The 27,150-nt window shown below is 43.9% G+C and overlaps 1 protein-coding gene across 1 annotated transcript in view; it reads left to right on the forward strand.

The window, feature by feature from the left end:
* Positions 1-27,150, forward strand: part of mcm2 (minichromosome maintenance complex component 2) — a 46,005-nt gene that overhangs the window by 15,964 nt on the left and 2,891 nt on the right. Inside the window, exons 7-16 of the mRNA XM_068052146.1 lie at positions 10-217; positions 1,792-1,926; positions 2,937-3,128; positions 8,340-8,433; positions 9,309-9,559; positions 11,045-11,171; positions 16,613-16,725; positions 21,916-22,158; positions 25,413-25,595; positions 26,784-26,939. Of these exons, the coding sequence (XP_067908247.1) occupies positions 10-217; positions 1,792-1,926; positions 2,937-3,128; positions 8,340-8,433; positions 9,309-9,559; positions 11,045-11,171; positions 16,613-16,725; positions 21,916-22,158; positions 25,413-25,595; positions 26,784-26,939 (1,702 nt within the window). The remainder of the gene's footprint in view (positions 1-9; positions 218-1,791; positions 1,927-2,936; positions 3,129-8,339; positions 8,434-9,308; positions 9,560-11,044; positions 11,172-16,612; positions 16,726-21,915; positions 22,159-25,412; positions 25,596-26,783; positions 26,940-27,150) is intronic.

Genomic DNA, 27,150 nt, shown 5'->3' on the forward strand with positions numbered 1-27,150 from the left:
TCATTACAGACAGCTTCATTTGAATCAGCTGATCCGGACGAGTGGGGTGGTCACCAGCTCTACAGGGGTCCTGCCGCAGCTCAGCATGGTCAAGTACAACTGTAACAAGTGTAACTTCATCCTGGGACCGTTCTTCCAGTCCCAGAACCAGGAAGTGAAGCCAGGCTCTTGTCCTGAGTGTCAGTCTGTAGGGCCATTTGAAATCAACATGGAGGAGGTATGTTGACGTGATCCATTGGTTCTTCTAATCGGGTATTGCATAAAATAGCTCCCTCTTTTGGCTGAATTACTCTTCTGGGTAGTTACACAAGAGGTGGAATAACATGCTGATCATACCACTTTTTTTTCAAGCCATTTGACCCAACTGTTCTATGTCAGTGTTTATGATCTATATGCGCCTCTTCCCACCCTACTTCATCTAATTAATCTAATGCTATCCGCATAACCTGCTGTTCCATTCTCCCTTATGCATTTACCACCAAGCAAGTCATCTTTAAACATGCTGTTTGGAATGTGGAACTCACTACCACAGGAAGTGAGGCAACTTGCATAGATGCATTCAAGGGGAAACTAGATGAACACATGTGGCAGAAAGGAATAGAAGGGTAATTTGATGGGGTTAGATGAAGAAAGGGGGCAGGAAGCTTGTGGATGGGCCTGTTGGGCCGAATGGCCTGTTTGTGCTGTGAATACTCCAAGAAATTTCTCTTGAGTTCATTATTGGATTGATTAGTGACTGACTGTCTTATATTTCTGACCCCTAGTTTTGGTCCCCTTCACAAGTTCAAACATTTCTACACGTACCTTATCAAACTCCTTCATAATTTAAGACCTCTATCAAGTCACCTGTCGGTCTTCTCTTTTCTAGATATTGTCATGTTTACTAAGCCATACAAGCCAAAGGTTTTGTTCAGTCTCTTCAGGAGTCGAAGTATGACAATTAGTGGAGGGGTCTATCCTTTTCTACCTATCTATTCTTGTGTATGTATGTGTGTGGGTGAGGTTGTGCTTTTATAGATTGTAAATTTTGTCATATTTCTGATCTAAATTTTGATTTCTATATCAGTCAAATTTCAGGACATTACTGAAGGTAGTAATTGACATGAATCATCTTTGACCAGCTCAGCATGGCATTTCCAGGGTTCGAGCAACCAAGGAACTGTCACATTGCACCAAACCCAGGTGTCCTTGGAGGTGGGATTGACCTCCAGCAATCTGTGCTTTAAAGCTCCAATAACTTAGTACTATTTGCTCATTTCTCATTGGCCAGTATGTTACTTTTGAATTTTGAGAGGCGGAGGTTTGGAAAAAGCCGATCTTTGGGATCTCGTATCATTGGATGAATCCGAAGTCAGAACATGGGTAATCTAAGTAACCGTCACCTGAGATTTATGCAAATTAATAACAATGTTGGTTCTATTTGTGGCCCCTGAACTTCCAAGCTCGACACCTATGTGGCTCATGAAGACAGAGCTTAGACATTCCTGGCATAGCATTTTTGTTACTTCCCCCCCCCCCCCCCCCCCTTTTTTTTCAATAACTACTGAATAGAATCGGCACACTGATTTGGTTAGAAATTATGGTGGAAGACCAAAAAAAATCATATTTTCTTCTGACATTTAAATGTCTTATTTTTCTGTCTTAAAGATGCTGTTAAAATGTAAGTTGATGTTGTTTAGCTTGACTGTCATAACCTATACCTGCTCTTCCATATGAATATGATTAATGCCTCCTGTGAAATGGGTCTTGTGTTGATATCCTGTTTACAGATCAGTCTCTGTTTCCCTTCAGACTGTGTACCAGAATTACCAAAGGATCACCATTCAGGAAAGTCCAGGCAAGGTTGCAGCCGGGAGGCTACCACGCTCAAAAGATGCGATTCTTCTTGCAGACCTGGTAGACAGCTGTAAACCGGGTGATGAAATAGTAAGTTTTAGAATCTTTCTGTGTACACATGGGGAATCATACAAAAAATGGTAACTGTTGGAGGATCAGCACTTCTCTTTTCCAATCAACTTTAAAAGGATGTCCACTTTATACACCAGTTATATTACATGTTTTGTGATTACATGAGGCAGTTCCAGCATTACACCTAGTTTAAAGAGTTAATACACTCTACTCCAATTCAAGTAAACAGGTCACAGTATAGCTGCAATCAGTGCCAAATTAACATTACCACGACAGTCAGACCAGCAGAATAACTGACCTTGGCCTCATGTGGCCCTTACACTGTTCACCTTGAGGTAGGTAAGACTTGCAGGTGATAGGTAAATTGGCCGTTGTAAATTGCCCCTAGTGTAGGGAGGTGATAGGGAATATGGGATTACTGTAGGGTTAGTATAAATGGGTGGTTGTTGGTCGGCACAGACTCAGTGGACCGAAGGGCCTGTTTCAGTGCTGTATCTCTAAATAAAAAATAAATAAAATAAAATTTAAAAAAAAGATAAAACTTTATGGAATAATCATCTGCATCATGTTGAAAGTTAGTAACGCATCAAGAGGCTGAATTAGTGTATTAACCCTGACATGTGTTACTTAAGAATTCTTTTCCCAGTGTATTTTGCCAGTGTGTTGTAGCAGAGATTAAAGTCCTAATAGTTAATGGCAGTGGGGCAGAGAATGCAGGTTTTTAAAAAAGATTAATCCAAGTAAGAACGTAAGTCTGAGTAGGCCCTTCAAGCCTACTCTGCCATTCAAGGGTTGATCTAACTCAACTCCACTCCCACGGCCTGCCCCCTTCCCTCACACCACCACCCCACCCCAATATCCCCAAATGGGCTGAATGAATCTCCCTCATTTGCATTTCATGGTTTGGTAAGTACTAATGTGTAAGGAATCATTTAACAGTTACAGGGAAATATAATTTTTAAGTGTTTTAATTTGCAGTTATTCTGGTGGGTAATTGATTTGTTTGCTTATCTTGTCTGTTCTTGCAGGAGCTCACTGGCATATATCACAATAATTATGATGGTTCCCTCAATACTGCCAATGGGTTCCCAGTCTTCGCTACAGTGATCATGGCAAATCATATCACAAAGAAGGACAATAAAGTGGCTGTTGGTGAGCTTACAGATGAAGACATTAAGGCCATTGTGGGCCTTTCTAAAGATGAGCGAATTGGAGAGAGGGTGAGTGTGTGTTGTGATGGTAAGGCTTCAGGGAAAACCTCTTAGTAAACTACCAAAGTTGATTAATGTGCTGTTTTATTTTCTGCAAGAAAAAATAAGTCTCCTATTTTCTTTTGTATTTGTTATTTATAATATGTATACAAGTGCCTTTTATATATTTATACTCTGAAGGAGTAATTGAGCCAGCAGCAGAAACCTCATTAATGCAAGTCAGAAACACGTTTTTTTTTAGTAGCCTCATCTTTTAGGCTTCTAGATCCAGGAAAAACTGAGCTCTATTTATGCCGAATTCAGCCACAGCGTCTTAAAACAGGATTTATCCCCGGTTAGCATATTCAGGAACCCGAGCATCTGTTACAAGCAGGTGTCCAGGTGTTACAACCAGGTGAGAAAGGGGTCTATGGTTCCCTCTCAGCCTTCATCTGGTCTTGCTGTAACAGGATTTAATTTTAAACACTTTTTTTTTTAGCTCCCTTAATGAATCCTTGTTCACTAACTTCCAATTATAAGGCAAAGAAACTAGCCAAGCAGGTTTTCTTAGGCTTAAAGAAAATAGGTTGAACTTTATTAGACTTAAACTCTAATTCAGTTAATGCCTACGGAGTCACGATGTTGGGGGTTTACTACAGGCCTCCCAACAGCTAGCGGGAGGTAGAGGAGCAGATATGTAGACAGATTTTGGAAAGATGTAAACGTAACAGGGTTGTAGTGGTGGGTGATTTTTAACTTCCCCTATATTGACTGGGACTCACTTAGTGCTAGGGGCTTGAATGGGGTAGAATTTTTAAGGAGCATCCAGGAGAGCTTCTTGAAACAATATGTAAATAGTCCAACTAGGGAAGGGACCGTACTGGACCTGGTATTGGGGAATGAACCCGGCCAAGTGGTCGAAGTCTCAGTAGGGGGAGCATTTTGGGAACAGTGACCATAATTTCGTAAGTTTTAAGGTACTTGTGGAAAAGGATAAGAGTAGTCCTCGGGTGAAGGTGCTAAATTGGGGAAGGATAATTATAAGAATGTTAGGCAGGAACTGGAGAATTTAGATTGGGGGCGGCTGTTTGAGGGTACATCAACATATGACATGTGGGAGTCTTTCAAACGTCAGTTGATTAGAATCCAGGACCGGCATGTTCCTGTGAGGAAGAAGGATAAGTTTGGCAAGTTTCGGGAACCTTGGATAACGGGGATATTGTGAGCCTAGTCAAAAAGAAAAAGGAAGCATTCGTAAGGGCTAGAAGGCTGGGAACAGATGAAGCCCTTGAGGAATATAAAGAAAGTAGGAAGGAACTTAAGCAAGGAATCAGGAGGGCTAAGAGGGGTCATGAAAAGTCATTGGCAAACAGGATTAAGGATAATCCCAAGGCTTTTTATATGTATATAAAGAGCAAGAGGGTAACCAGGGAAAGGGTTGGCCCACTCCAGGACCGAGCAGGGAATCTATTTGTGGAGTCAGAGGAAATGGGCAAGGTACTAAATGAGTACTTTGCATCAGTATTCACCAAAGAGAAGGACTTGGTGGATGATGAGTCGAGGGAAGGGAGTGTAGATAGTCTGGGTCATGTCGTTATCAAAAAGGAGAAGGTGTTGGGCGTCTTGCAAAGCATTAAGTTAGATAAGTCCCCAGGGCCTGATGGGATCTACCCCAGAGTACTGAGGGAGGCAAGAGAGGAAATTGCTGGGGCCTTGACAGAAATCATTGTATCCCCATTGGCTACAGGTGAGGTCCCAGAGGACTGGAGAATAGCCAATGTTGTTCCTTTGTTTAAGAAGGGTAGCAAGGATAATCCAGGAAATTATAGGCCGGTGAGCCTTATGTCAGTGGTACGGAAATTATTAGAGAGGATTCTTCGGGACCGGATTTATTCCCATTTGGAAACAAATGAACTTATTAGCAAGAGGCAGCATGGTTTTGTGAAGGGGAGGTCGTGTCTCACCAACTTGATCGAGTTTTTTGAGGAAGTGGCGAAGATGATTGATGAGAGAAGGGCAGTGGATGCTGTCTCATGGCAGACTGGTACAAAAGGTGAAGTCACACGGGATTAGAGGTGAGCTGGCAAGATGGATACAGAACTGGCTCGGTCATGGAAGACGGAGGGTAGCAGTGGAAGGGTGCTTTTCTGAATGGAGGGCTGTGACTAGTGATGTTCTGTCGGGATCAGTGCTGGGACCTTTGCTGTTTGTATTATATATAAATGATTTGGAGGAAAATGTAGCTGGTCTGGTTAGTAAGTTTGCGGATGACACGAAGGTTAGTGGAGTTGCGGATAGCGATGAGGATAGTCAGAGGATAAAGCAGGATATCGATCGGTTGGAGGCTTGGGCGGAGAAATGGCTGATGGAGTTTAATCCGGACAAATGTGAGGTAATGCATTTTGGAAGATCTAATACAGGTGGGAAGTATACAGTAAATGACAGAACCCTTAGGAGTATTGATAGGCAGAGAGATCTGGGTGTACAGGTCCACAGGTCACTGAAAGTGGCAACACAGGTGGATAAGGTAGTCAAGAAGGCATATGGCATGCTTTCCTTCATCGGTCGGGGCATAGAGTATAAAAATTGGCAAGTCATGCTGCAGCTGTACAGAACCTTAGTTAGGCTACACTTAGAATATTGCGTGCAATTCTGGTCGCCACACTACCAGAAGGACGTGTAGGCTTTGGAGAGGGTACAGAAGAGGTTTACCAGGATGTTGCCTGGTCTGGAGGGCATTAGCTATGAGGAGAGGTTGGATAAACTCTGATTGTTTTCACTGGAACGACGGAGGTGGAGGGGTGACATGATAGAGGTTTACAAAGTTATGAGCGGCATGGACAGAGTGGATAGTCAGAAGCTTTTTCCCAGGGTGGAAGAGTCAGTTACTAGGACATGGGTTTAAGGTGAGAGGGGCAAAGTTTAGAGGGGATGTGTGAGGCAAGTTCTTTACACAGAGGGTGGTGAGTGCTTGGAACTTGCTGCCGGGAGAGGTGGTGGAAGCAGGTACGATAGCAATGTTTAAGAGGCATCTTGACAAATATATGAATAGGATGGGAATAGAGGGATATGGTCCCCGGAAGTGCAGAAGGTTTTAGTTTAGACAGGCATCAAGATCGGCGCAGGCTTGGAGGGCCGAATGGCCTGTTCCTGTGCTGTACTGTTCTTTGTTTGTTGGATACGTGACGCGCCCACGCTAGCATGCATACGCAGATAGAGACAAAAAAGAACAGAAGAAATGAAGTGCAAAAGTTTGAGGCAATATCTGAAGATGGTTTTGGCTACTGTTCTTCAAGCTCGCTGTAAAGTCCTTGATTGTAGATGGGTCTTGCTTTTCGTTGGGGCCCAGTTTTATTCTTAAACCTTATTTGATGCAGGAAACTTTTCTCTTGAAATTCATGTGTCCTCAGTGGGTCCAGAGGCTTGTGAGAAAGAGATGGGAGCAGACAGGAGAGAGCTTCTCACTAAAGGCCGGTTCGGGTCTGCAAATGAAACCCAACCTGAGCCCAACAGAACCACATCCGATCCGGCCCGAGTCCTCTCATTTTTTCCCCCGAACCAACCATCAGTTAACCTAGCTTCTGTTTTTCACTTTGTTGCTTATCTGCACAAGCTTAAAAAACTGTAACTAAACAACCTTTCAAGTCCAAAAAGGACATCAAGATTGGAGCCACGTACCGCAGGTGGTGATAGTGTGTCTGATGTGGCCCGACCCGAGCCTGAATGGCGGACCCGGAAGACTGACCCGACCCGAACCCAACAAATGTCGTCTGGTCCCATCAGGTTTGGGTCAGGTAGCCATGCTCTACTTCTCACTCCAGGAGCAAACAGTCTTTTTTTTTTCAGTTCAAACTCTTTGTACAGTTCAGAAAAACCCAGGTTGCCAAGCAAGTTAGTCACGTAACTAGCTGGTCTGACCATGTCTGTTTGTGGATTCTCTTGTCTTAGCTGACCCTGGAATGTGTCTTTTTACACACAATACCTGGTGCCAATGTCCATTGTGAGTTAAATTGGAGCAGGGGTTAGCCCCTTTGTCCCTCCAAGCACTGTTTGTTAGTATGCAAAAATGTTTTTCCATCCAAGTATCTGGTGAGTTTTTTTTTTAACAAGTCCTTTCATCACTCCAGTAGCAGTTTAAAATCAATGTTCATATGACAAAATTATTATGCCTCATTCTTGGCAGATGGGGGCCTGCTTGACACCAGGACACTCGGATATTGCTAGCTGTCACTTTGACAGGCAGTAAATCTACTTCCATAAAATATTAGGTGCAAGACACTGCCACCAAAAATTTATTTTTTTTCCCCACCCACCCTCATGTTTGTTTTTTCACCTGATAATCAGGTGTGGTCCAACATCTCCCCTTCTGTTCTATGACGTAAGTGATCACTTAACAAATTTGGTTTCATGGGTTTCAGCACAAAGCCAAGCCTAACAAGTCAACCCAGATGCAATTTAGCCCCAAGTCCAAAAGGCATTGGAAATCTGGTGTGAAAAATGAAACAGTCACCTTGTTGCATCAAGAGGTTGTGATCTTTGCATAGTAATGTACACGATTGGGCTTTATTGAGCATCCACCAACCAGTTGTGGGGGGGGGGGTGGGATGCTCCATGTCCCATGTGGGGAGTTTAACATGGTGTCACCATGTTATCAGAAGTGATAGAAATCTCAGAAGTTATACTCTGCTCCTGGTCTTTAATAAACTAGACCTGTTACTCCAAGATGCTCATATTGAGTAGCAAGAGTAGAAAAATATTTTGATCCTCAGCATTAGCAGCCTGAAGAGCACAAAAAGTTTGGCTGTATATAAATTTGAAGATTATTCAGGCAATTAAACTTAACTTTTTTTTGAAAAAATGGGAGCAAATTGGGTTGTAGTACGATGTACGTTATGCGTTAAAAGAGTGATTGTGACTCAGATCAATGTAATCGTGAGATTGTTCTGTGCCTGTGTACCAGCACTGGTATTCATGGAGTCTGTACCTTTTTGAAATTATTTGCTGTTGTGTAAGATCATGAATAAATTTTTAAGTTTATTTTGCTTGTGTCTGTGTGTGATGTGTGTAAAGCGGATTCCTATTGTGCACTGGGTTAAGATAGATGGGACGTTTAACACCACTGGATACTAACCAGAAAGGCTCTGGTGTTATTGTGTAAGGATTAGACTTGCTAAACATCAGCTGTAACTGATTTTTGTGGTTGGCCTCTTGATTATAACATCTGCTTCTCCCCTCACTTAGATTTTTGCTAGCATGGCACCTTCTATATATGGTCATGAGGACATAAAAAGAGGCCTCGCACTAGCACTGTTTGGAGGTGAAGCCAAAAACCCAGGTAGGTACATCTACTAAGAAATTAACCTTCCTTAGTAACATTGGTGCCATGCGTTAAATGGCCCAGGAGCCACATTCTGGAGTTCTCTTCCCTATTTCCCTCTGTCTCAACACATTTCTCTTAACCTTCAACCTTAAAGCCCACCTCTTTGACCAAGCTTTTCATCACCCCTCATAATATGTCCTCACTTGGCTGTGTCATTTTTTTAGATTGCACTTGGGATATTTTTGTAAATTTAAAGGTGCTCTATAAATTGTTCAGTACTTTTTTTTTAAACCCTCCAGTGTGTGTATTCATTGATTTCAATCACTGTTCTGTTAAAAAAAAAAAAATTGTAAGGCTTCATTTCATTCTACAATCTTCCAAAGCACAACTGTGATGTCATCTAATTACCACTGCTTGTTCCATTGCATCTTCTCCTTCTATACCTTTTAATGTGCACCTTTTAACCCCTTTCTCCAAGAGTTAGCATTGCTAATGATAAAAATGATCATCTATCCTTTTTTGCCCTTGGTCCTGTGCATCGTTTGTTTATATATATGTATGTATCTCCAGTGTTGTGTGTGCACCGCACAAGCCTCCTCCCACCCTGTTTCATCTAACCCTGTTGGAAAATCCTTCTATTCCTCGCTTCCCCTTAAGTGCATCTGTGCTGTTTGCCCCAATGTTATGATAGCAAGTTCCATATGCTAACCACTCTCTAAGTAAAGAATGTTCTCCTGAATTTGCTTTTGAATTTATGAGTGACTATTCCACATTTGTATCCCCGAGTATTGGGTTTTCCAGAAGTGGAGATTAATGAAGACTGTAAATTTTCCTTGATGCTATTTTCAGGATTTTAAACAAATCTCTCGTTCTGATTGTTTGGATTTCAGGTGGAAAGCACAAAGTACGTGGGGACATCAATGTCCTGCTATGTGGTGACCCGGGCACAGCCAAATCACAGTTCCTGAAGTATGCCGAGAAGGTCTCCAGTCGAGCAGTCTTCACCACTGGTCAAGGTGCTTCTGCTGTTGGCCTAACTGCTTATGTGCAGAGGAACCCAGTGAGCAGGGAATGGACTTTGGAGGCTGGTGCTCTGGTGTTAGCAGATAGAGGAGTCTGTCTCATAGATGAGTTCGACAAGGTAAGAAAAGGCACACTTGCAAATATTTTAGTTTCTCTTTTCTTGGTCTCCACCCCCGCTTCTAAAGACTGAGTTGTGCTCAGGGCTAGTTCCTGAAGTGCCATCTATCATGGGGCGGCATAGAGACGCAGTGGTTAGCACTGCAGCCTCACCGCTCCAGCGACCCGGGTTCAGTTCTGGGTACTGCTTGTGTGAAATTTGCAAGTTCTCCCTGTGACCGCATGGGTTTCCGCCGGGTGCTCTGGTTTCCTCCCACAGCCAAAGACTTGCAGGTTGATGGGTAAATTGGCCATTATAAGTTGCCCTTAGTGTAGGTAGGTGGTAGGAGAATGGTGGGGATGTGGTAGGGAATATGGGGTTAATGTAGGATTAGTATAAATGGGTGGTTGTTGGTCGACACAGACTCGGTGGGCCGAAGGGCCTGTTTCAGTGCTGTATCTCTAAACAAAATAAATAAACTTTTCCCAGTTTGCACTCTTTACAGGTGATTTTTTTTATTTTGGAAGGAGTAATTCACTCCTGAGCCTAATCTGATCCTTGCCAGTTACTGTATGATATTGTAGTGACTATTGCTGGACCACAAATCCCAGAGAGAGAGTGTTCAAATCCCACCATGACAATTTGAGCATTTGAATTCAGATTAAAAAGAAATCTGGAGTGAAAAAGCTGGTGGCGATAAAACTATCAGATTGTTGTAAAAAGCCAACTGTTTCACTGATGTCCTGTTAGGGAAGGAAACCGGCTTTCCTTACCCAGTCCGGCCTGTGTCTCCAGTGCTACACCAATGTAATTGACTCAGCTGCCTTCTGAAGTGGTCTAGCATGCCAGTCAGTTGCATCAAAACCTGCTCCAGACAGGATATGGCCACTTTCTTAAAGGCAACTAGGGATGGGCAATAAATGCCCTTCCTGAGAATGGACAGCAAAAGAAACATCCTGCGCCTTCTACAAGGAGTCCACAAAAGAAATCTGGACTTGGAACTGTGGCTCGTCCCAACCCTCCTTCCCCAGAGAGCACCAGCAGATTATTGGGTTGCTGTGGCCAGTTGGAGCCTACCCCCACAGAAGCTGGGAGTCGAACCTGTGATCATTTGGTTCCTGTAGAAAGTTTCAAATGGGTACTGAAAAAAAGACTTGCATTTACAGAGTGACCTTTGTAGCACGGAACATCCCAAAGTGCTTTACAGCCAATGCAGTACTTTTTGAAGTGTAGTCACTTTTGTAATGTAGGAAATGCAACAGTCAATTTACTCACAACAATCTCCCACAAACAGCAATGTGATAACGACCACATAATCTGTTTTAATGATGATGACTGAAGGGTAAATATTGTCCAGGAGACTGGCAATAATTCCTCTGCTCTTCAACAAAAATATAATGTCGTGGAATCTTTTACATTCACCTGAGGGGACGAACAGGGTCTCGGTTTAACATCTCGTTTGAAAGATGACAAAATGTATGAATGACGCTACTTTTTTACTTTCAGATGAATGAACAGGATAGGACCAGTATTCATGAGGCAATGGAACAGCAGAGCATCTCCATCTCTAAGGCTGGTATCGTGACCTCTCTGCAGGCCAGATGCACGATAATTGCTGCTGCCAATCCCATAGGTGGGAATCAATCAAATAATATGCCTGTGCAATGTATTCTGGGGTGCAGAATCCAGGACCCAAACTGGCTGCAAGTTGGAATGTGACTTTAGAGGACACAAACCAGAATGTAATGTTCATCAGTAGTTATTGGGAGAAAATCTGTGTGGTTATACAGTGCATTATTTGAAAAATTTTTTGATACAACTGAGTGGCTTGCTAGGCCACATCAGAGGGTAATTAAAAGTCAAACGTATGTGGGCTTATGGTTCCCAAAGCTGTTTACAACTGGATTTTCTTAATGTCATGTCTGGGTCTGTTGTAAACTAATTAATGGATTGATTGATATGACCATTCACCTCCGTTATCGTAATAAGCAATTATCAGGATGATAGTAGGTGAAGCAGGTGGATCTTTATTAATCTAGCTAGTATACTTTTGGAAGCAGGATTTGGATCCCTCACTGTATGAAAGTGCAATGCATTCAGTGTAGAACAAATCCTATTGTTTAAATTCATTGTAGCAAACTTCAGCAGATTCAGAGAGTTACTGTGACTGTCTGGGGAACTGGTTTGAAGGATACACACATCAGCCTCAGAAATACAGAGGAGCTGCATCTTATCTAAGCCGTTGAAATGGTAGTTAATCTAGCAGTGTTAATTATTTTAATTCTGCCTATACTCCATTCACTTGCTCTGTATATTATGCAATTTAAACCAAATAATTTTATCTTCCTCCAATGTTTTGAGTTCTTCTTTCTTTGGCCTCCTTGTCTCGAGACAATGGGTAAGTGCCTGGAGGTGGTCAGTGGTTTGTGGAGCAGCGCCTGGAGTGGCTATAAAGGTCAATTCTAGAGTGACAGACTCTTCTACAGGTGCTTCAGATAAAATTGGTTGTCGGGGCTGTTACACAGTTGGCTCTCCCCTTGCGCTTCTGTCTTTTTTCCTGCCAACTGCTAAGTCTCTTCCACTCGCCACGCTTTAGCCCCGCCTTTATGGTTGCTCGCCAGCTCTGGCGATCGCTGGCAACTGACTCCCACAACTTGTGATCAATGTCACAGGACTTCATGCTGCGTTTGCAGACGTCTTTAAAGTGGAGAAAAGGACGGCCGGTGGGTCTGATACCAGTGACGAGCTCGCTGTCCAATGTGTCCTTGGGGATCCTGCCATCTTCCATGCGGCTCACATGGCCAAGCCATCTCAGGCGCCGCTGGCTCAGTAGGGTGTATATGCTGGGGATGTTGGCCGCCTCGAGGACTTCTGTGTTGGAGATACGGTCCTTCCACCTGATGCCAAGGATTCTCCGGAGGCAGTGAAGATGGAATGAATTGAGACGTCGCTCTTGGCTGGCATACGTTGTCCAGGCCTCGCTGCCATAGAGCAAGGTACTGAGGGCACAGGCTTGATACACTCGGACTTTTGTGTTCTGTGCCAGTGCGCCATTTTCCCACACTCTCTTGGCCAGTCTGGACATAGCAGAGGAAGCCTTCCCCATGCACTTGTTGAATTCTGCATCAAGAGACAGGTTACTGGTGATAGTTGAGCCTAGGTAGGTGAACTCTTGAACCACTTGCAGAGGGTGGTCACTGATATTTATGGATGGGGCATTTTTGACGTCCTGTCTCTTGATGTTCGTTTTCTTGAGGCTGATGGTTAGGCCAAACTCTGTGCAGGCAGACGCAATCCTGTCGATGAGTCTCTGCAGACACCCTTCAGTGTGAGATGTTAATGCAGCATCAAATGCATGCAACGACTACCGTGGAATCTCACTGCTCAGCATAGTGGGGAAAGTCTTCGCTCGAGTCAGTTTAAACAGGCTCCAGAAGCTGGCTGAGCGTGTCTACCCTGAGGCACAGTGCGGTTTTGAAGCAGAGAGATCCACCATTGACATGCTGTTCTCCCTTCGCCAGCTACAGGAGAAATGCCGTGAACAACAGATGCTCTCTACGTTGCTTTCATTGATCTCACCAAAGCCTTTGACCTCGTCAGCAGACGTGGTCTCTTCAGACTGCTAGAAAAGATTGGATGTCCACCAAAGCTACTAAGTGGCTTAGTAGTGCAGTGGCGCAGTGGTTAGCACCGCAGCCTCACAGCTCCAGCGACCCAGGTTCAATTCTGGGTACTTCCTGTGGAGTTTGCAAGTTCTCCCTGTGTCTGTGTGGGTTTTCTCCGGGTGCTCCGGTTTCCTCCCACAAGCCAAAAAGACTTGCAGGTTGGTAGGTAAATTGGCCATTATAAATTGCCCCTAGTATAGGTAGGTGGTAGGGAAATATAGGGACAGGTGGGGATGTGGTAGGAATATGGGATTAGTGTAGGATTAGTATAAATGGGTGGTTGATGGTCGGCACAGACTTGGTGGGCCGAAGGGCCTGTTTCAGTGCTGTATCTCTAAACTAAAACTAAACTAAGTATCATCACCTCATTCCATGACAATGTGAAAGGCACAATTCAGCATAGCGGCGCCTCATCAGACCCCTTTCCTATCCTGAGTGGCGTGAAACAGGGCTGTGTTCTTGCACCTACACTGTTTGGGATCTTCTTCTCCCTGCTTCTCTCACATGCATTCAAGTCTTAAGAAGGAATTTTCCTCCACTCAAGATCAGGTGGTAGGTTGTTCAACCTTGCCCGTCTAAGAGCGAAGACCAAAGTACGGAAAGTCCTCATCAGGGTACTCCTCTTTGCTGACAAATGTTTTGAGTATTGGTTGTATAAGCAGGAAGAAGATAGGTAATAAGAACAAAGATAAGAAATATAACCATTGTATACAAAAGGCAGACTTTTTAAAAGAAGTGCAAATAGTGATCGATTAGTGCATGGCACTCTCACCTCTTGAGTCAGAAGTTTGTGGGTTCCACTGCCACTCCTCAGACTTGAGCATAAAATTTAGCCATACACATCTAGTTCAATACTGAGAGAGTGCCATCCTGTCTTTCAGAGGAAATATTAGACTGTGGCTTTGTCTGCTTTTTCAGGTGGATGGAAAAATATCCCAAGACCCTACATCAAAGAGGAACAAGGAGTTCTCCCCTATGTCCAGGCCAATATCTACTCCTTAACCAAAATTACCTATTTTTAAAAAAAAAAATGGCCATTTATCACATTGCTGTTTGTGGGAGATTGCTTTGTACACATTGGCTGTTTTTCTACATTAGAACAGCGACTACACTTCAAAGGTGCTTAATTGGCTGTGGGGTGCTATAGAAATGCAAGTTTTTTTTCTTTTGAGTTGAAAGATTGTGGGCTCAAGCCTTACACAAAACACTCCAGGACAGCACTGAGGGGCTAAGAGGTCTTCATTCAACATCTTAAAATGAAGGACCAGACCATGTTTAGGTGGATGTTAGATTCCTTGGTATTGTTCAAAGCAGAGTAGAGAGTTCATCTGGTGCTCTGGCCACTATTTTCCTCTCAATTGAATACTGCCAAAACTGGTCATTTTTCTCAGTGCTGTTTGTGGGATTTTCCTGAGCATACAATTGCTGCTTATGTCATAATCTGTGCAAGTCTTACTTTTTAGTTAGTGAGCTGCCACTCCTGGGAGTTGTTTTTTTTTTGGCTACTGGCATTGGGTGTCAACAAATGGCATGCTTGATGAAGGTTTCTAATATAGGATTTGAAAAACTATGTGTCTCCTGACAATGGAGAGCACGTGCAGAGTGATCGCTGACGTCATCAGTGCGTCTGAATGCTTGCCAGTATGAATCTGCACATGGGCATGCCAATGTCACCATATAATGATGTCACACATAATGATATAACCACGCACTGAGCAGGCAAGCGGCCAACTGCAGGGGGGAGAAAGCGGCGGGGCGGGGAACAAACAGTGAGCAGTCAGGAGAGTGAGCAGATGGAGTGTCAAGCAGTCGGGGGCGATGAGGGACTGTCAGAGAATCAGCAATCGCAGGAGGGAATGGGGAAGAGAAAGCGGTGATTGAGGTGGTGATCGTGGAAGGGAGCAGAGTATTGTTTGGGATGGAGGCAATGATCACGGCCATTGAGGGGTGAGGAGTTTGGGTTCAACTTGCTTTTTTGTGTCAAATTGAGTAGTGCCATCATCTTTATTACTGGCAGCTGCCTGAGACATTCGCAAAGAATGATGTTTCGGTCAATGAGGCTGCATTTGTGCAGGTGCCAGCAGTGTGCCACCCAGCATTTGTTTTTGAAAAATAGTGGATTTGTTTAGCTTACATGCCCCATTCATGCTTTAGTTAACTCTAGACTTGACTGTTCCAATGCACTCCTGGCTGGTCTCCCACAACTTGACGTCATCTAAAACTCTGCCCATGTCTTAACTCGTACCGAGAACCATTCACCCATCATCCCTGTGCTTGCTGACCCACACTGGCTCCGGGTCAAGCAGTGTCTTGATTTTAAACGTCTAATCCTTGTTTTCAAATCCCTCCATGGCCTCGCCCTTCCCTATCTCTGTAATCTCCTTCAGCTCCACAACCCTCTGAAATCTCCGTGCTCATCCAATTCTGGCCTCTTGTGCATCCTCAATTTTCAATCACTCCACCATAGGTGGCCATTCTTGTCTAAGCCCTAAGCTCTGGGATTACCTTCCTACACCTCTCTGCCTCTGTACCTTGCTTTCCTCTTTTAAGAAACTCCTTTAAAATCTACCTCTTTGACCAAGGTTTTGATTATCTGACCTAATATCTCCTTATGTGACTCGGTGTTGTCATGTTTTGCTTTATAATGCTTCTGTGAAGCATCTTGGGACTTATTATTTCATTAAAGGTGCTACATAAATGAGTTGTCATTATTGTGTTCAGAGGAAAAATCTGCAAATTCTGGAGTTCTGAATTAAAAACAGAAGATGCTTGAAATATCAAGCAGCTTCCATCAGCATCTGTAAAGAGAGAAGGCTGGTTAAAATTTTGATTTTTGAATCATCCATATCATGGTTTTAGAGTGCATTTCATTCTGTGCAATGTAATAGATTTGAGCTGTTTTGGATACAACAAATACTGTTACACCTCTTTATATGAAGAAGACTTGGAATTTATATAGTCCCTTAATAAATATCAAAATTAGGAATTGTCATTGCTGTTGTGAATTTTATGCAGCATCCATGCTGTGCAGAGCAAAATCCTACACAGCAATGAGATTAGTGACTAACCTTTAGTAGTTTTGATCAGGAGGGGGAGGATGGGTGGGGGGAAATTCTGATCAGGACGTGAGTGGGAAGGGAAAACTCCTGTCCCCTTTCGAATACTGCTGAGGGATTCTTATAGTCCACTTGAATCAGTGGAACAAGCTTACAGGGGCTAGTTCCAACATCTTCAGACAGTGCTGGGAGCCTAGATCCTGTGCTGGAATGTGACTGAAATGTTTCCCGCTGTTTCATGCTGACATTTCTTGTGTAATATTGTTGGTAGGTTTGACAAATATTAAAAGAACTTTCCAAGAATGATCTGTGAGCCCATGTTTAACTTCTTTGCCTACTTGTGTTCTGTTCAGGTGGTCGGTATGACCCTTCTTTGACCTTTGCGGAGAATGTGGATCTGTCGGAACCTATTGTATCTAGATTTGACGTTCTTTGTGTTGTTAGAGACACCATTGACCCTGTTCAGGTATGAATTAAATTCTGTCCTTGTTTTTGGTGCAGTATTTCTGATGTAAATGCCCTATCTCTGCTCCCACATAGTGTAAAAAGAAGGCTCCACCCATCACTGACTTACGCTGTGATTTTAAAATTGTCCCAGGCTGCTGCAGTGGCATCAAAGAATGATTTGACTTTCAAAGTGATTACTGACAACGCAGCCGGCAGCTTATGTCATCCAACTGCGCCAACCGTTGGTTCCTACCCTCTGCGCATGCACTGCGTTCCGCAGTGCCAGGATTGGTTGGCGCATGTGCAGATGACGTCCTCACGTAACACGGGCAGATGGTGGGGGGATCCGGGTCAGAGAGAGCAGGGGTGGGGGGAGAGGGGGCCTGGGGAGCAGGTGCGGGGAGAGCGCAGCTGAAGACCTTGCTGGTGGCGGGTCCGCCCGCCCGCTGCCGGCGAGATTTGTAGTGGAGCTCCCCAGGGATCAGTGTTGGAACCCTTGCTTTTCCTGATGTATATTAATGACCTAGACCTTGGTGTATAGGGCATAATTTCAAAGTTTGTAGATGATAAACTTGAAAGCATTGTGAACTGTGAGGAGGATAGTGTAGAACTTCAAAAAGACATGGACAAGTTGGTGGAATGGGCAGACAAGTGGCAGATGAAGTTCAATGCAGAGAAATGTGAAGTGATTCATTTTGGTAGGAAGAACATGGAAAGACAATTTAGACTAAAGGGTACAATTCTGAAGGGGGTGCAGGAGCAGAGGGACCTAGGTGTTTCTGTGCATAAGTCATTGAAGGTGGCAGGACAGGTTGAGAGAGTGGTTAATAAAGCATACAGTGTCCATGGCTTTATCAATAGGGCATAAAGTACAAGAGCAAGGAAGTTATGTTGAACTTGTATAAGACACTGGTTCAGCCTCAGCTGGAGTATTGCGTCCAGTTCTGGGAGCCGCACTTTAGGAAAGACATGAGGGCATTGGAGAGAGTACAGAAAAGATTCACGAGAATGGTTCCCAGAATGATAAATTTCAGTTATGAAGATAGATTGGAGAAGCTAGGACTGTTTTCCTTGGAGGAAAGAAGGCTGAGAGGTGATTTGATAGAGGTATTCAAAATCATGAGGGGTCTGGTCAGAGTAGATAGAGAGAAACTGTTCCCACTCGTGAAAGGATCGAGAACGAGTGGGCACAGATTTGAAGTATTTGGTAAGAGAAGCAAAGGCGACATGAGGGAGAACTTTTTCACCCTGTGAGTAGTTAAGGTCTGGAATGCGCTGCCTGAGAACATGGCAGGTTCAATTGAAGCATTCAAAAGGGAATTGGATGGGTTTTTTTGTTATTCATTCATGGGATGTGGGCGTCGCTGGCCAGGCCAGCATTTATTGCCCGTCCCTAATTGCCCTTGAGAAGGTGGTGATGAGCTGCCTTCTTGAACCGCTGCAGTCCATGTGGGCTAGGTACACCCACAGTGCTGTTAGGAAAGGAGTTCCAGGATTTTGACCCAGCGACAGTGAAGGAACGGCGATATAGTTCCAAGTCAGGATGGTGTGTGACTTGGAGGGGAACTTGCAGGTGGTGGTGTTCCCATGCATTTACTGCCCTTGTCCTTCGAGTTGGTAGAGGTCGCGGGTTTGGAAGGTGCTGTCTAAGAAGCCTTGGTGCATTGCTGCAGTGCATCTTGTAGATGGTACACACTGCTGCCATTGTGCGTCGGTGGTGGAGGGAGTGAATGTTTGTAGATGGGGTGCCAATCAAGCGGGCTGCTTTGTCCTGGATGGTGTCGAGCTTCTTGAGTGTTGTTGGAGCTGCACCCATCCAGGCAAGTGGAGAGTATTCCATCACACTCCTAACTTGTGCCTTGTAGATGGTGGACAGGCTTTGGGGAGTCAGGAGGTGAGTTACTCGCCTCAGGATTCCTAGCCTCTGACCTGCTCTTGTAGCCACGGTATTTATATGGCTCCTCCAGTTCAGTTTCTGGTCAATGGTAGCCCCTAGGATGTTGATGGTGGGGGACTCAGCGATGGTAATGCTGTTGAATGTCAAGGGGAGATGGTTAGATTCTTTCTTGTTGGAAATGGTCATTGCCTGGCACTTGTATGGCGCGAATGTTACTTGCCACTTATCAGCCCAAGCCTGGATATTGTCCAGGTCTTGCTGCATTTCTACACGGACTGGCTTCAGTATCTGAGGAGTCACGAATGGTGCTGAACATTGTGCAATCATCAGCGAACATCCCCACTTCTGACCTTATGATTGAAGGAAGGTCATTGATGAAGCAGCTGAAGATGGTTGGGCCTAGGACACTACCCTGAGGAACTCCTGCAGTGATGTCCTGGAGCTCAGATGATTGACCTCCAACAACCACAACCATCTTCCTTTGTGCTAGGTATGACTCCAGCCAGCGGAGGGTTTTCCCCCTGCTTCCCATTGACCTCAGTTTTGCTAGGGCTCCTTGATGCCATACTCGGTCAAATGCTGCCTTGATGTCAAGGGCAGTCACTCTGACCTCACCTCTTGAGTTCAGCTCTTTTGTCCATGTTTGAACCAAGGCTGTAATGAGGTCAGGAGCTGAGTGGCCCTGGCGGAACCCAAACTGAGCGTCACTGAGCAGGTTGTTGCTAAGCAAGTGCCGCTTGATGGCACTGTTGATGACACCTTCCATCACTTTACTGATGATTGAGAGTAGGCTAATGGGGTAGTAGATGGCCGGGTTGGATTTGTCCTGCTTTTTGTGTACAGGACATACCTGAGCAATTTTCCACATTGCAGGGCAGATGCCAGTGTTGTAGTTGTACTGGAACAGCTTGGCTAGGGGCGCGGCAAGTTCTGGAGTACAGGTCTTCAGTACTATTGCCGGAATATTGTCAGGGCCCATAGCTTTTGCAGTATCCAGTGCCTTCAGTCGTTTCTTGATATCACGTGGAGTGAATCGAATTGGCTGAAGTCTGGCATCTGTGTTACTGGGGACCTCAGGAGGAGGCCGAGATGGATCATCAACTCAGCACTTCTGGCTGAAGATTGTTGCAAATGCTTCAGCCTTATCTTTCGCACTGATGTGCTGGGTTCCCCCATCATTGAGGATGGGGATATTTGTGGAGCCACCTCCTCCAGTTAGTTGTTTAATTGTCCACCACCATTCTCGGCTGGATGTGGTGGACTGCAGAGCTTAGATCTGATCCGTTGGTTATGGGATCGCTTAGCTCTGTCTATCGCATGCTGCTTACGCAGTTTGGCATGCAAGTAGTCCTGGTTTGTGGCTTCACCAGGTTGACACCTCATTTTGAGGAATGCCTGGCATGCCCTCCTGCACTCTTCATTGAACCAGGGTTGGTTTCCTGGCTTGATGGTAATGGTAGAGTGGGGGATATGCTAGGCCGTCAGGTTACAGATTGTGGTGGAGTACAATTCTGCTGCTGCTGATGGCCCACAGCGCCTCATGGATGCCCAGTTTTGCATTGCTAGATCTGTTCGAAATCTGTCCCATTCAGCACGGTGATAGTGCCACACAACACGATGGACGGTATCCTCAATGTGAAGGCGGGAGTTCGTCTCCACAAGGACTGTGCGGTGGTCACTCTTACAAATACTGTCATGGACAGATGCATCTGCGGCAGGCAGATTGGTGAGGACGAGGTCGAGTATGTTCTTCCCTAGTGTTGGTTCCCCCACAGCCTGCCGCAGACCCAGTCTAGCAGCCATGTGCTTTAGGACTCGGCCAGCTCGGTCAGTAGTGGTGCTACCGAGCCACTCTTGGTGATGGACATTGAAGTCCCCCACCCAGAGTACATTTTGTGCCCTTGCTACCCTCAGTGCTTCCTCCAAGTGGTGTTCAACATGGAGGAGTACTGAGTCATCAGCTGAGGGAGGGCGGTAGGTGGTAATCAGTAGGAGGTTACCTTGCCCATGTTTGACCTGATACCATGAGACTTCATGGGGTCCAGAGTCGATGTTGAGGACTCCCAGGGCAACTCCCTCCCGACTGTATACCACTGTGCCACCACCGCTGCTGGGTCTGTCCTGCCGGTGGGACAGGACGTACCCGGGGATGGTGATGGCGGTGTCTGGCACATTGTCTGTAAGGTATGATTCCTTGAGTATGACTATGTCAGGCTGTTGCTTGACTAGTCTGTGGAACAGCTCTCCCAACTTTGGCACAAGCCAAAGGAGGACTTTGCAGGGCGACAGGGCTGGGTTTGCCGTTGTCGTTTCCGGTGCCTAGGTCGATGCCGGGTGGTCTGTCCGGTTTCATTCCTTTTTATAGAGTTTGTAGCGGTTAGGTACAACTGAGTGGCTTGCTAGGCCATTTCAGAGGGCATGTAAGAGTTAACCACATTGCTGTGGGTCTGGAGTCACATGTAGGCCGGACCAGGTAAGGACAGCAGATTCCCTTCCCTAAAGGACATTAGTGAACCAGATGGGTTTTTACAACAATCGACAATGGTTTCATGGCCATCATTAGACTAGTTTTAATTTCAGATTTATTAATTAAATTCAAATTCCACCTTCTGCTGTAGTGGGATTTGAACCCATGTCCCCAGAGCAATACCCTGGGTCTCTGGGTTACTAGTCCAGTGATAATACCACTACGCCACCGCCTACTCTTATATGAAAAGGAAGAATGTGCAGGCTTACAGGGAGAAAGCAGGGGAAGGGAACTGAGGGAATTGCTCTTTTGGAGACCCAGTGCAGACACGATGGGCTGAATGACCTCCTGCACTGTAACGATTCTGTAATAAAATTATCAGGGGCCTAGATACAGTGGCTAGGAATAAACTATTTCCCCAACAGAGAGGGAGCATAGATTTAAAATATTTGGTAGAAGGAATGGAGGGGAATTTGAGGAATCTTTCATCCAGACGGTGTGGGGGTGTGGAACTCACTGCTGGCAGGGTTGTGGAAGGAGAAACGCTCATTATGTTTTTTTAAAAAAAAAAAGAGTTGGAAATGCACCTGAGCACTTGAAGTGCCGTAATCTACAGGGCTACAATCCAAGAGCTGGAAAGTGGGATTAGGCTGGATAACTTTTGGCTGGCACAGGAATGATGGACTGAATAGCCTTTTGTGCCGTAAATTTCTATTTCTCTATGTTCCCATAATTTAGTACTTTGGACTACTGGAATACTGTGCCATTCCTTCTTATCTACTATTAATTTGATGCTATATGTCACCTAATAACGGTTATAAATACTTACTGCCTATCTCACACAGGATGAATTGCTGGCTCGTTTTGTTGTGGCCAGTCACATCAAAAACCATCCAAGCAACAAAGATTGTATAAATGGAGAAGCCGATGATGCTTATTTGCCAAACACATACGGGGTGGATCCCATTCCACAGGAGCTGCTGAAGAAATACGTCATCTACGGCAAAGAGAAAGTCCACCCCAAGCTGAACCAGATGGACCAGGACAAAGTGGCCAAGATGTACAGTGACCTCCGAAAGGAGTCGATGGTAGAAGACTTTGGTTTTTGTATTTCTGTTCTCTTGCCCTCCCTGTACTGTTTTTCTGTACAGCTGTACAGCTAACTCCTTGTCTTATCAATAATTATCTGATCAGTATCCTCATACCGATTTCCTTCTTTGCTATCCCTCCTCTGTGTGTCGTCTGCAAAATTAGGCACCCTCCTCTCTCACCCTCTGTTCAAATTATTGACTATCTCAGGTCTTAGAGATGTCAAAATCCTGCATTCTAAGCCACCGTGCCATCACTTTCCCCCTCATAATTCTGAGGCTGAATTACAATTTGGGGTTAGAATTGCTATCTTAATGAAAAATCAGAATACAATTAATGTTGCTTTCCCATTCACACGTGAGTGATTTTTTTTTAAATGTGCACAAGCAATGAAATTAGCATTTTTAAGTGTTGGCTTACAATTATCACAATTCTAAACAATATTTAACAGATTTGAGAACATTTCCCTTTTCTACCCCCATTCCACATCAGCAGTGGTCATATTAGATGTTTTGTCAACTTCTAATTTAGAATCCTAGAATGGTTACAATACAGAAGGAGGCCATTCAGTTCATCATGTCGGTGCCAGCCCCCTCTCTGTGAGAGCTACTCAGCTAATCTCACTCTCCTACCTTTTCCCTGTAGTCCTGCAAATCTTTTCTCTTTGGATAAATATCCAATTTCCTTTTGAAAGCTATAATTGAATCTGCCTCTGAACTCCAGATCCTAACCACTTGCTGAAAAAGGAAAAGTAGACTCTCCCGGTGTTACTTTGATTCAAAGCGCAGTAATTTCAAATTGTCAAGAGTCACGAAAACTGTTCCACAATTGACCAGCAAGAAATGCATTTTCCAGTCAGGATGGGATGGGCAAAACCATCTCAGATTTTTTTCTTTCACTCCATTCCTGTGACAACACTTGTGCAACAGGGTTATCCAGTGGTCCAACCCAAAACCTGCTGCTTAACTTGGTGAGAATGTGGAACTGGCTACCGTGTAGAGTGGCTGAGACAAATCTCAGATGCATTTATGGGGAAGCTGGATAAGCACATGGAAAAAAAGAAATAGAATATGGTGATGGGGTTAGATGCAATACATGGAGCGGGAGGGGGCTTGTGTGGAGTATAAACACCAGCATATTCATGTTGGGCTGAATGGCCTGTTACTCTGCTGTAAATATTAATGTATATCATTGATGTACACATTGAGCAAAAGTGGGGTACTGCTACCTACTTCAAAATCCCGAGAAACTTCCCTTAATTACAACTGTTCAGTTTTATATCCAATTTGATCCTCTCTAATTCCATACTCAATCTTCTGTGTGGTAACTGTTGGAATCTTTAGCGCACTTCATGTACACCACATTCACTGCATTTCTGCCATCTGCCATAACTGTCACCTTCTCAAAGAACTCTATTCAGCTTTGTCAAACTCTGTCTTCCTTTCTGAAATCCATGCTGACTGCTTGAATTTATTTTTCTGCTGGATATTTAAAGCTCTCCATCATAGATGTTAAATTTTGTCTTGTAATTACTCAGGTTAGTTGCATCTCCCTTTGTGAAAATGGGTATTGCATTTGTCACTCTCCAGTTAGCCAGCAAACATCCACATTCAATATAACTAATGCAATTTCTGGGTCTTCTATTTCTTCCATTTCTTGGTGTCCCGAGGTGTTTTTTTCCCCTTTAGTTTAAATAACTTTTCTAACACTTTTAATTTGTTAGAATAACGCTCATCTCATCTTTAACCTCCTCAGTAAAGAAAGACTTGCATTTCTTGCGACTTTCACGACTACTGCACTTCCCAAAGGGCTTTATAGCCAATGAAGTACTTTTGAAGTGTAGTCACCTTTTAGTAATGTAAGAAATGTGGCAGCCAATTTGTGCACAGTAAACTCCCACAAACAGCAATGTGATGATGACCAGATAATCTGTTATAGTGATGTTGAATGAGGGATAAATATTGGCCAGGACACCATGTAGAACTCCCCTGCTTTTTGAAATATTGCCATGGGATCTTTTACTTTCACCTGAGAGCACAGACAGGGCCTCCGTATAATCCCCTCATCCAAAGGCTGACACCTCCAGCGATGTAACACCCCCTCAGAACTGCATTGTACTACTAAAGTAAATTTGTGAGCTCAGACTCTGGGCTTGAACACTCCCCTTCTGTTCCAAAGACAAGCTGAGCTAGTTTAAATCTCTGTGGTGTGCATTTCTTCATACTTCCTGCTACCTTTTATTGATCAGTTATTCGGCATTTTGTGAAAATATATGGGTAGAAGGTTTATTGAGGAGTAGTGACAGATTCACCCAATTAAGGGTGCAGAGCAAATGACACTAGGCAAATACTGATTTTTTAAAAAAAAATATTAAAATAGCTCAACAAGCCTTATAAACAGCCACCACTCTAATGTATTTGCTTCTCTAAAGCACTTGATCGAGGTGTAGATAAGGCTACACCGACTTGCTGCAGAAGTAGGAGGTGGGAACTCCCAGCATCACCAGTTAAGTGACTGTCTCACAGACATTGCACAGGATTACATAGTCTTAAACAGGCCATTTGCCCCAATTGGTCTATGCCACTTTTTATGCTCCACACGAGCATTCTCTCATCTAACAGTATCAGCTTATCCTACTATTCCCTACTCCCTCACATATTTATCTAGCTCCCCCTTAAATGCATCTGTGCTATTTGCCTCTAAATAAAACAGTAAATAGTTTCTGTCTAATGAAATATATGTTGTTGAAGCTATAGAAAATGAGAGGTTGGTGCTTCTATTTATAAGCAGATATCCTGCCTAAAGACTTAGATAAGGGTTTTTTATACCCCTCTGCTCCAGGTATGAGAGAGAGACATACACATACATGTTGTATTGTCCTCCTGTTTTGGGGGTGAGGCGGTGGAACAACTCTACTACCTAGAATCCTGAGGTTGGTTGTACTTGCCAGTGGGTTACTAGCAGCAGCTTCTGAGGGAGGAGGACAAGGAATGGAAATTATGCGACATACATTGTTTCAAAACAATCCAGCACATTACAGAAAGTAATGTTCCAGCCTTAGGACTCTTGAACATTAGTACAAGATAGTGCTAAATTATAAACAATGGCATTCTAAACACAGCAAAATTAACTAAATGCACATTAAGTTGGAAGCTTAACCCTGTCTTGCAAAAAATTTGTGCCGATTCAGGCATTTTCAAATGTCACCTTTTTAATATGGGTTTATAGGAAATGCCCTTTGTCTCCCCTACAGGCCACAGGAAGTATTCCCATCACGGTGCGACACATTGAATCCATGATTCGCATGGCTGAGGCACATGCTCGCATCCACCTGAGAGACTATGTGATGGAGGATGATGTCAACATGGCCATTCGGGTCATGCTAGAGAGCTTCATTGACACGCAGAAGTTTAGTGTCATGAGGAGCATGAGGAAGGTGAGCCTGCGGGAAGGCTGTTTTTGCTTTTTGTTGTTGCTCTTGTTGCCAGTGTCTGTTCAACCAGGTCGTTGTGTGTTTGATTATGGGATGAGGTGGAATATCCAGTTTTGAGTGTGCTGGACAATAAATGTAAAATTTATATCTTTTTGCTAGATATAATTAGATTTCCGTCCAAATTAAATACATGTGTATGAATTGCTCTGTCTTTTCCCGTCGATGTTCTTGGCCTTATCATGTCAAGCTGTCCCGATCTTCGTCCAGCCCCTGAGTATGAATGGTAGTGGATTGGCAGAGGGTATTCTACAATGCTGACTGGGAATTTGTTGAGCTTAAACCAGTGGTTTTCAGTCATTTGAGGAACCACCCCATAAGTGGCATTCCTGGGGGTATTTGAGATAGTGTCTGCAATTCCTACTAAAAAGCTCTGTTTATAGCTCCAGCAAAATTGTATAAAATGGCACAGATTTTTTAGAATGCTGCATTTAAAAAAACAAGTGTTGGTAGGCCAACAATTACAAGGGAAAAATATGTATAAAACACAGAATTCTTGATATCTGATTTCAGATGTTTATAATTCTGACCTTGTGGACTCTCTGGAATCTCCTCATGGACCTGATTTCAAAAACCTATGGTTTAATCTATAGGCACACCAGAGGTAGTTCAACTTGGTTTAAAGTTGTGGCTCTAATGACAGAAATTGCAATCAACTGGTCAGGTCCACAAATTGTAGAAATGTTGGTGCCCTGGGGAAATATTTTTTCATTGGGTTAATGCTTTCAAATAAATTTTTAATTTAAAAAAAAACAATTATCTGCAAATCTCGAATCCTGCTTGGTCCATCTGCCTGAGGGAATCCACATAATGGTGTTTGATGTCTGCTGCTACTGAGATTCACTAGTCCTGTAATCAATTCAATAGTATCTCTCTGGGGATATTTGATTGCATTGTTGTGTCCACTCACTAAAAGCTGGATTGGACTTATCCAAATGCATTACACGTGGGGATCGAGGAGAGAATTCCGTCATGTTGGACAGGATTAAAATGGATGCTGGAAGCAAAAAGCTTCCTGCTTTGAGTTTCATTTTGCTTTTTAAAAACTGAACTTGTGGAAGATGTGTTAATCAACCAAAGACATTTATTTATAACCACTGCAATTATGCTTTCTCACTCTTTCTTCCCCCTCAGACATTTTCAAGGTACTTGACATTCAAACGAGACAATAATGAGCTACTGCTCTTCGTTCTGAAGCAGTTAGTGGCAGAACAGGCCACTTACCAACGCAATAGATATGGGGCACAGCAGGACACCATTGAAATACCTGAAAAAGATTTGGTGGAAAAGGTAAACGAGAATTATGGTTGTGTTGTTGCAGTTAGTGAAATTTATGTGGTCTCCTAATAACTTTGTCACTTCAATAAGAGTTTTAGGATTAATTTTTACTAACTGAAAATAAAACATACACAGCAACTCCCCGATGGTCCAGTAGGTAAGCCCACTAGGAAGCTTCCAGTTTCAGTCAGTGTCATGGGAGGGGTGGGTTCACTTGGTAATC

This window comes from Heterodontus francisci, chromosome 19, assembly GCF_036365525.1.
Source record: "Heterodontus francisci isolate sHetFra1 chromosome 19, sHetFra1.hap1, whole genome shotgun sequence".
Classification (NCBI taxonomy): Eukaryota; Metazoa; Chordata; class Chondrichthyes; order Heterodontiformes; family Heterodontidae; genus Heterodontus; species Heterodontus francisci.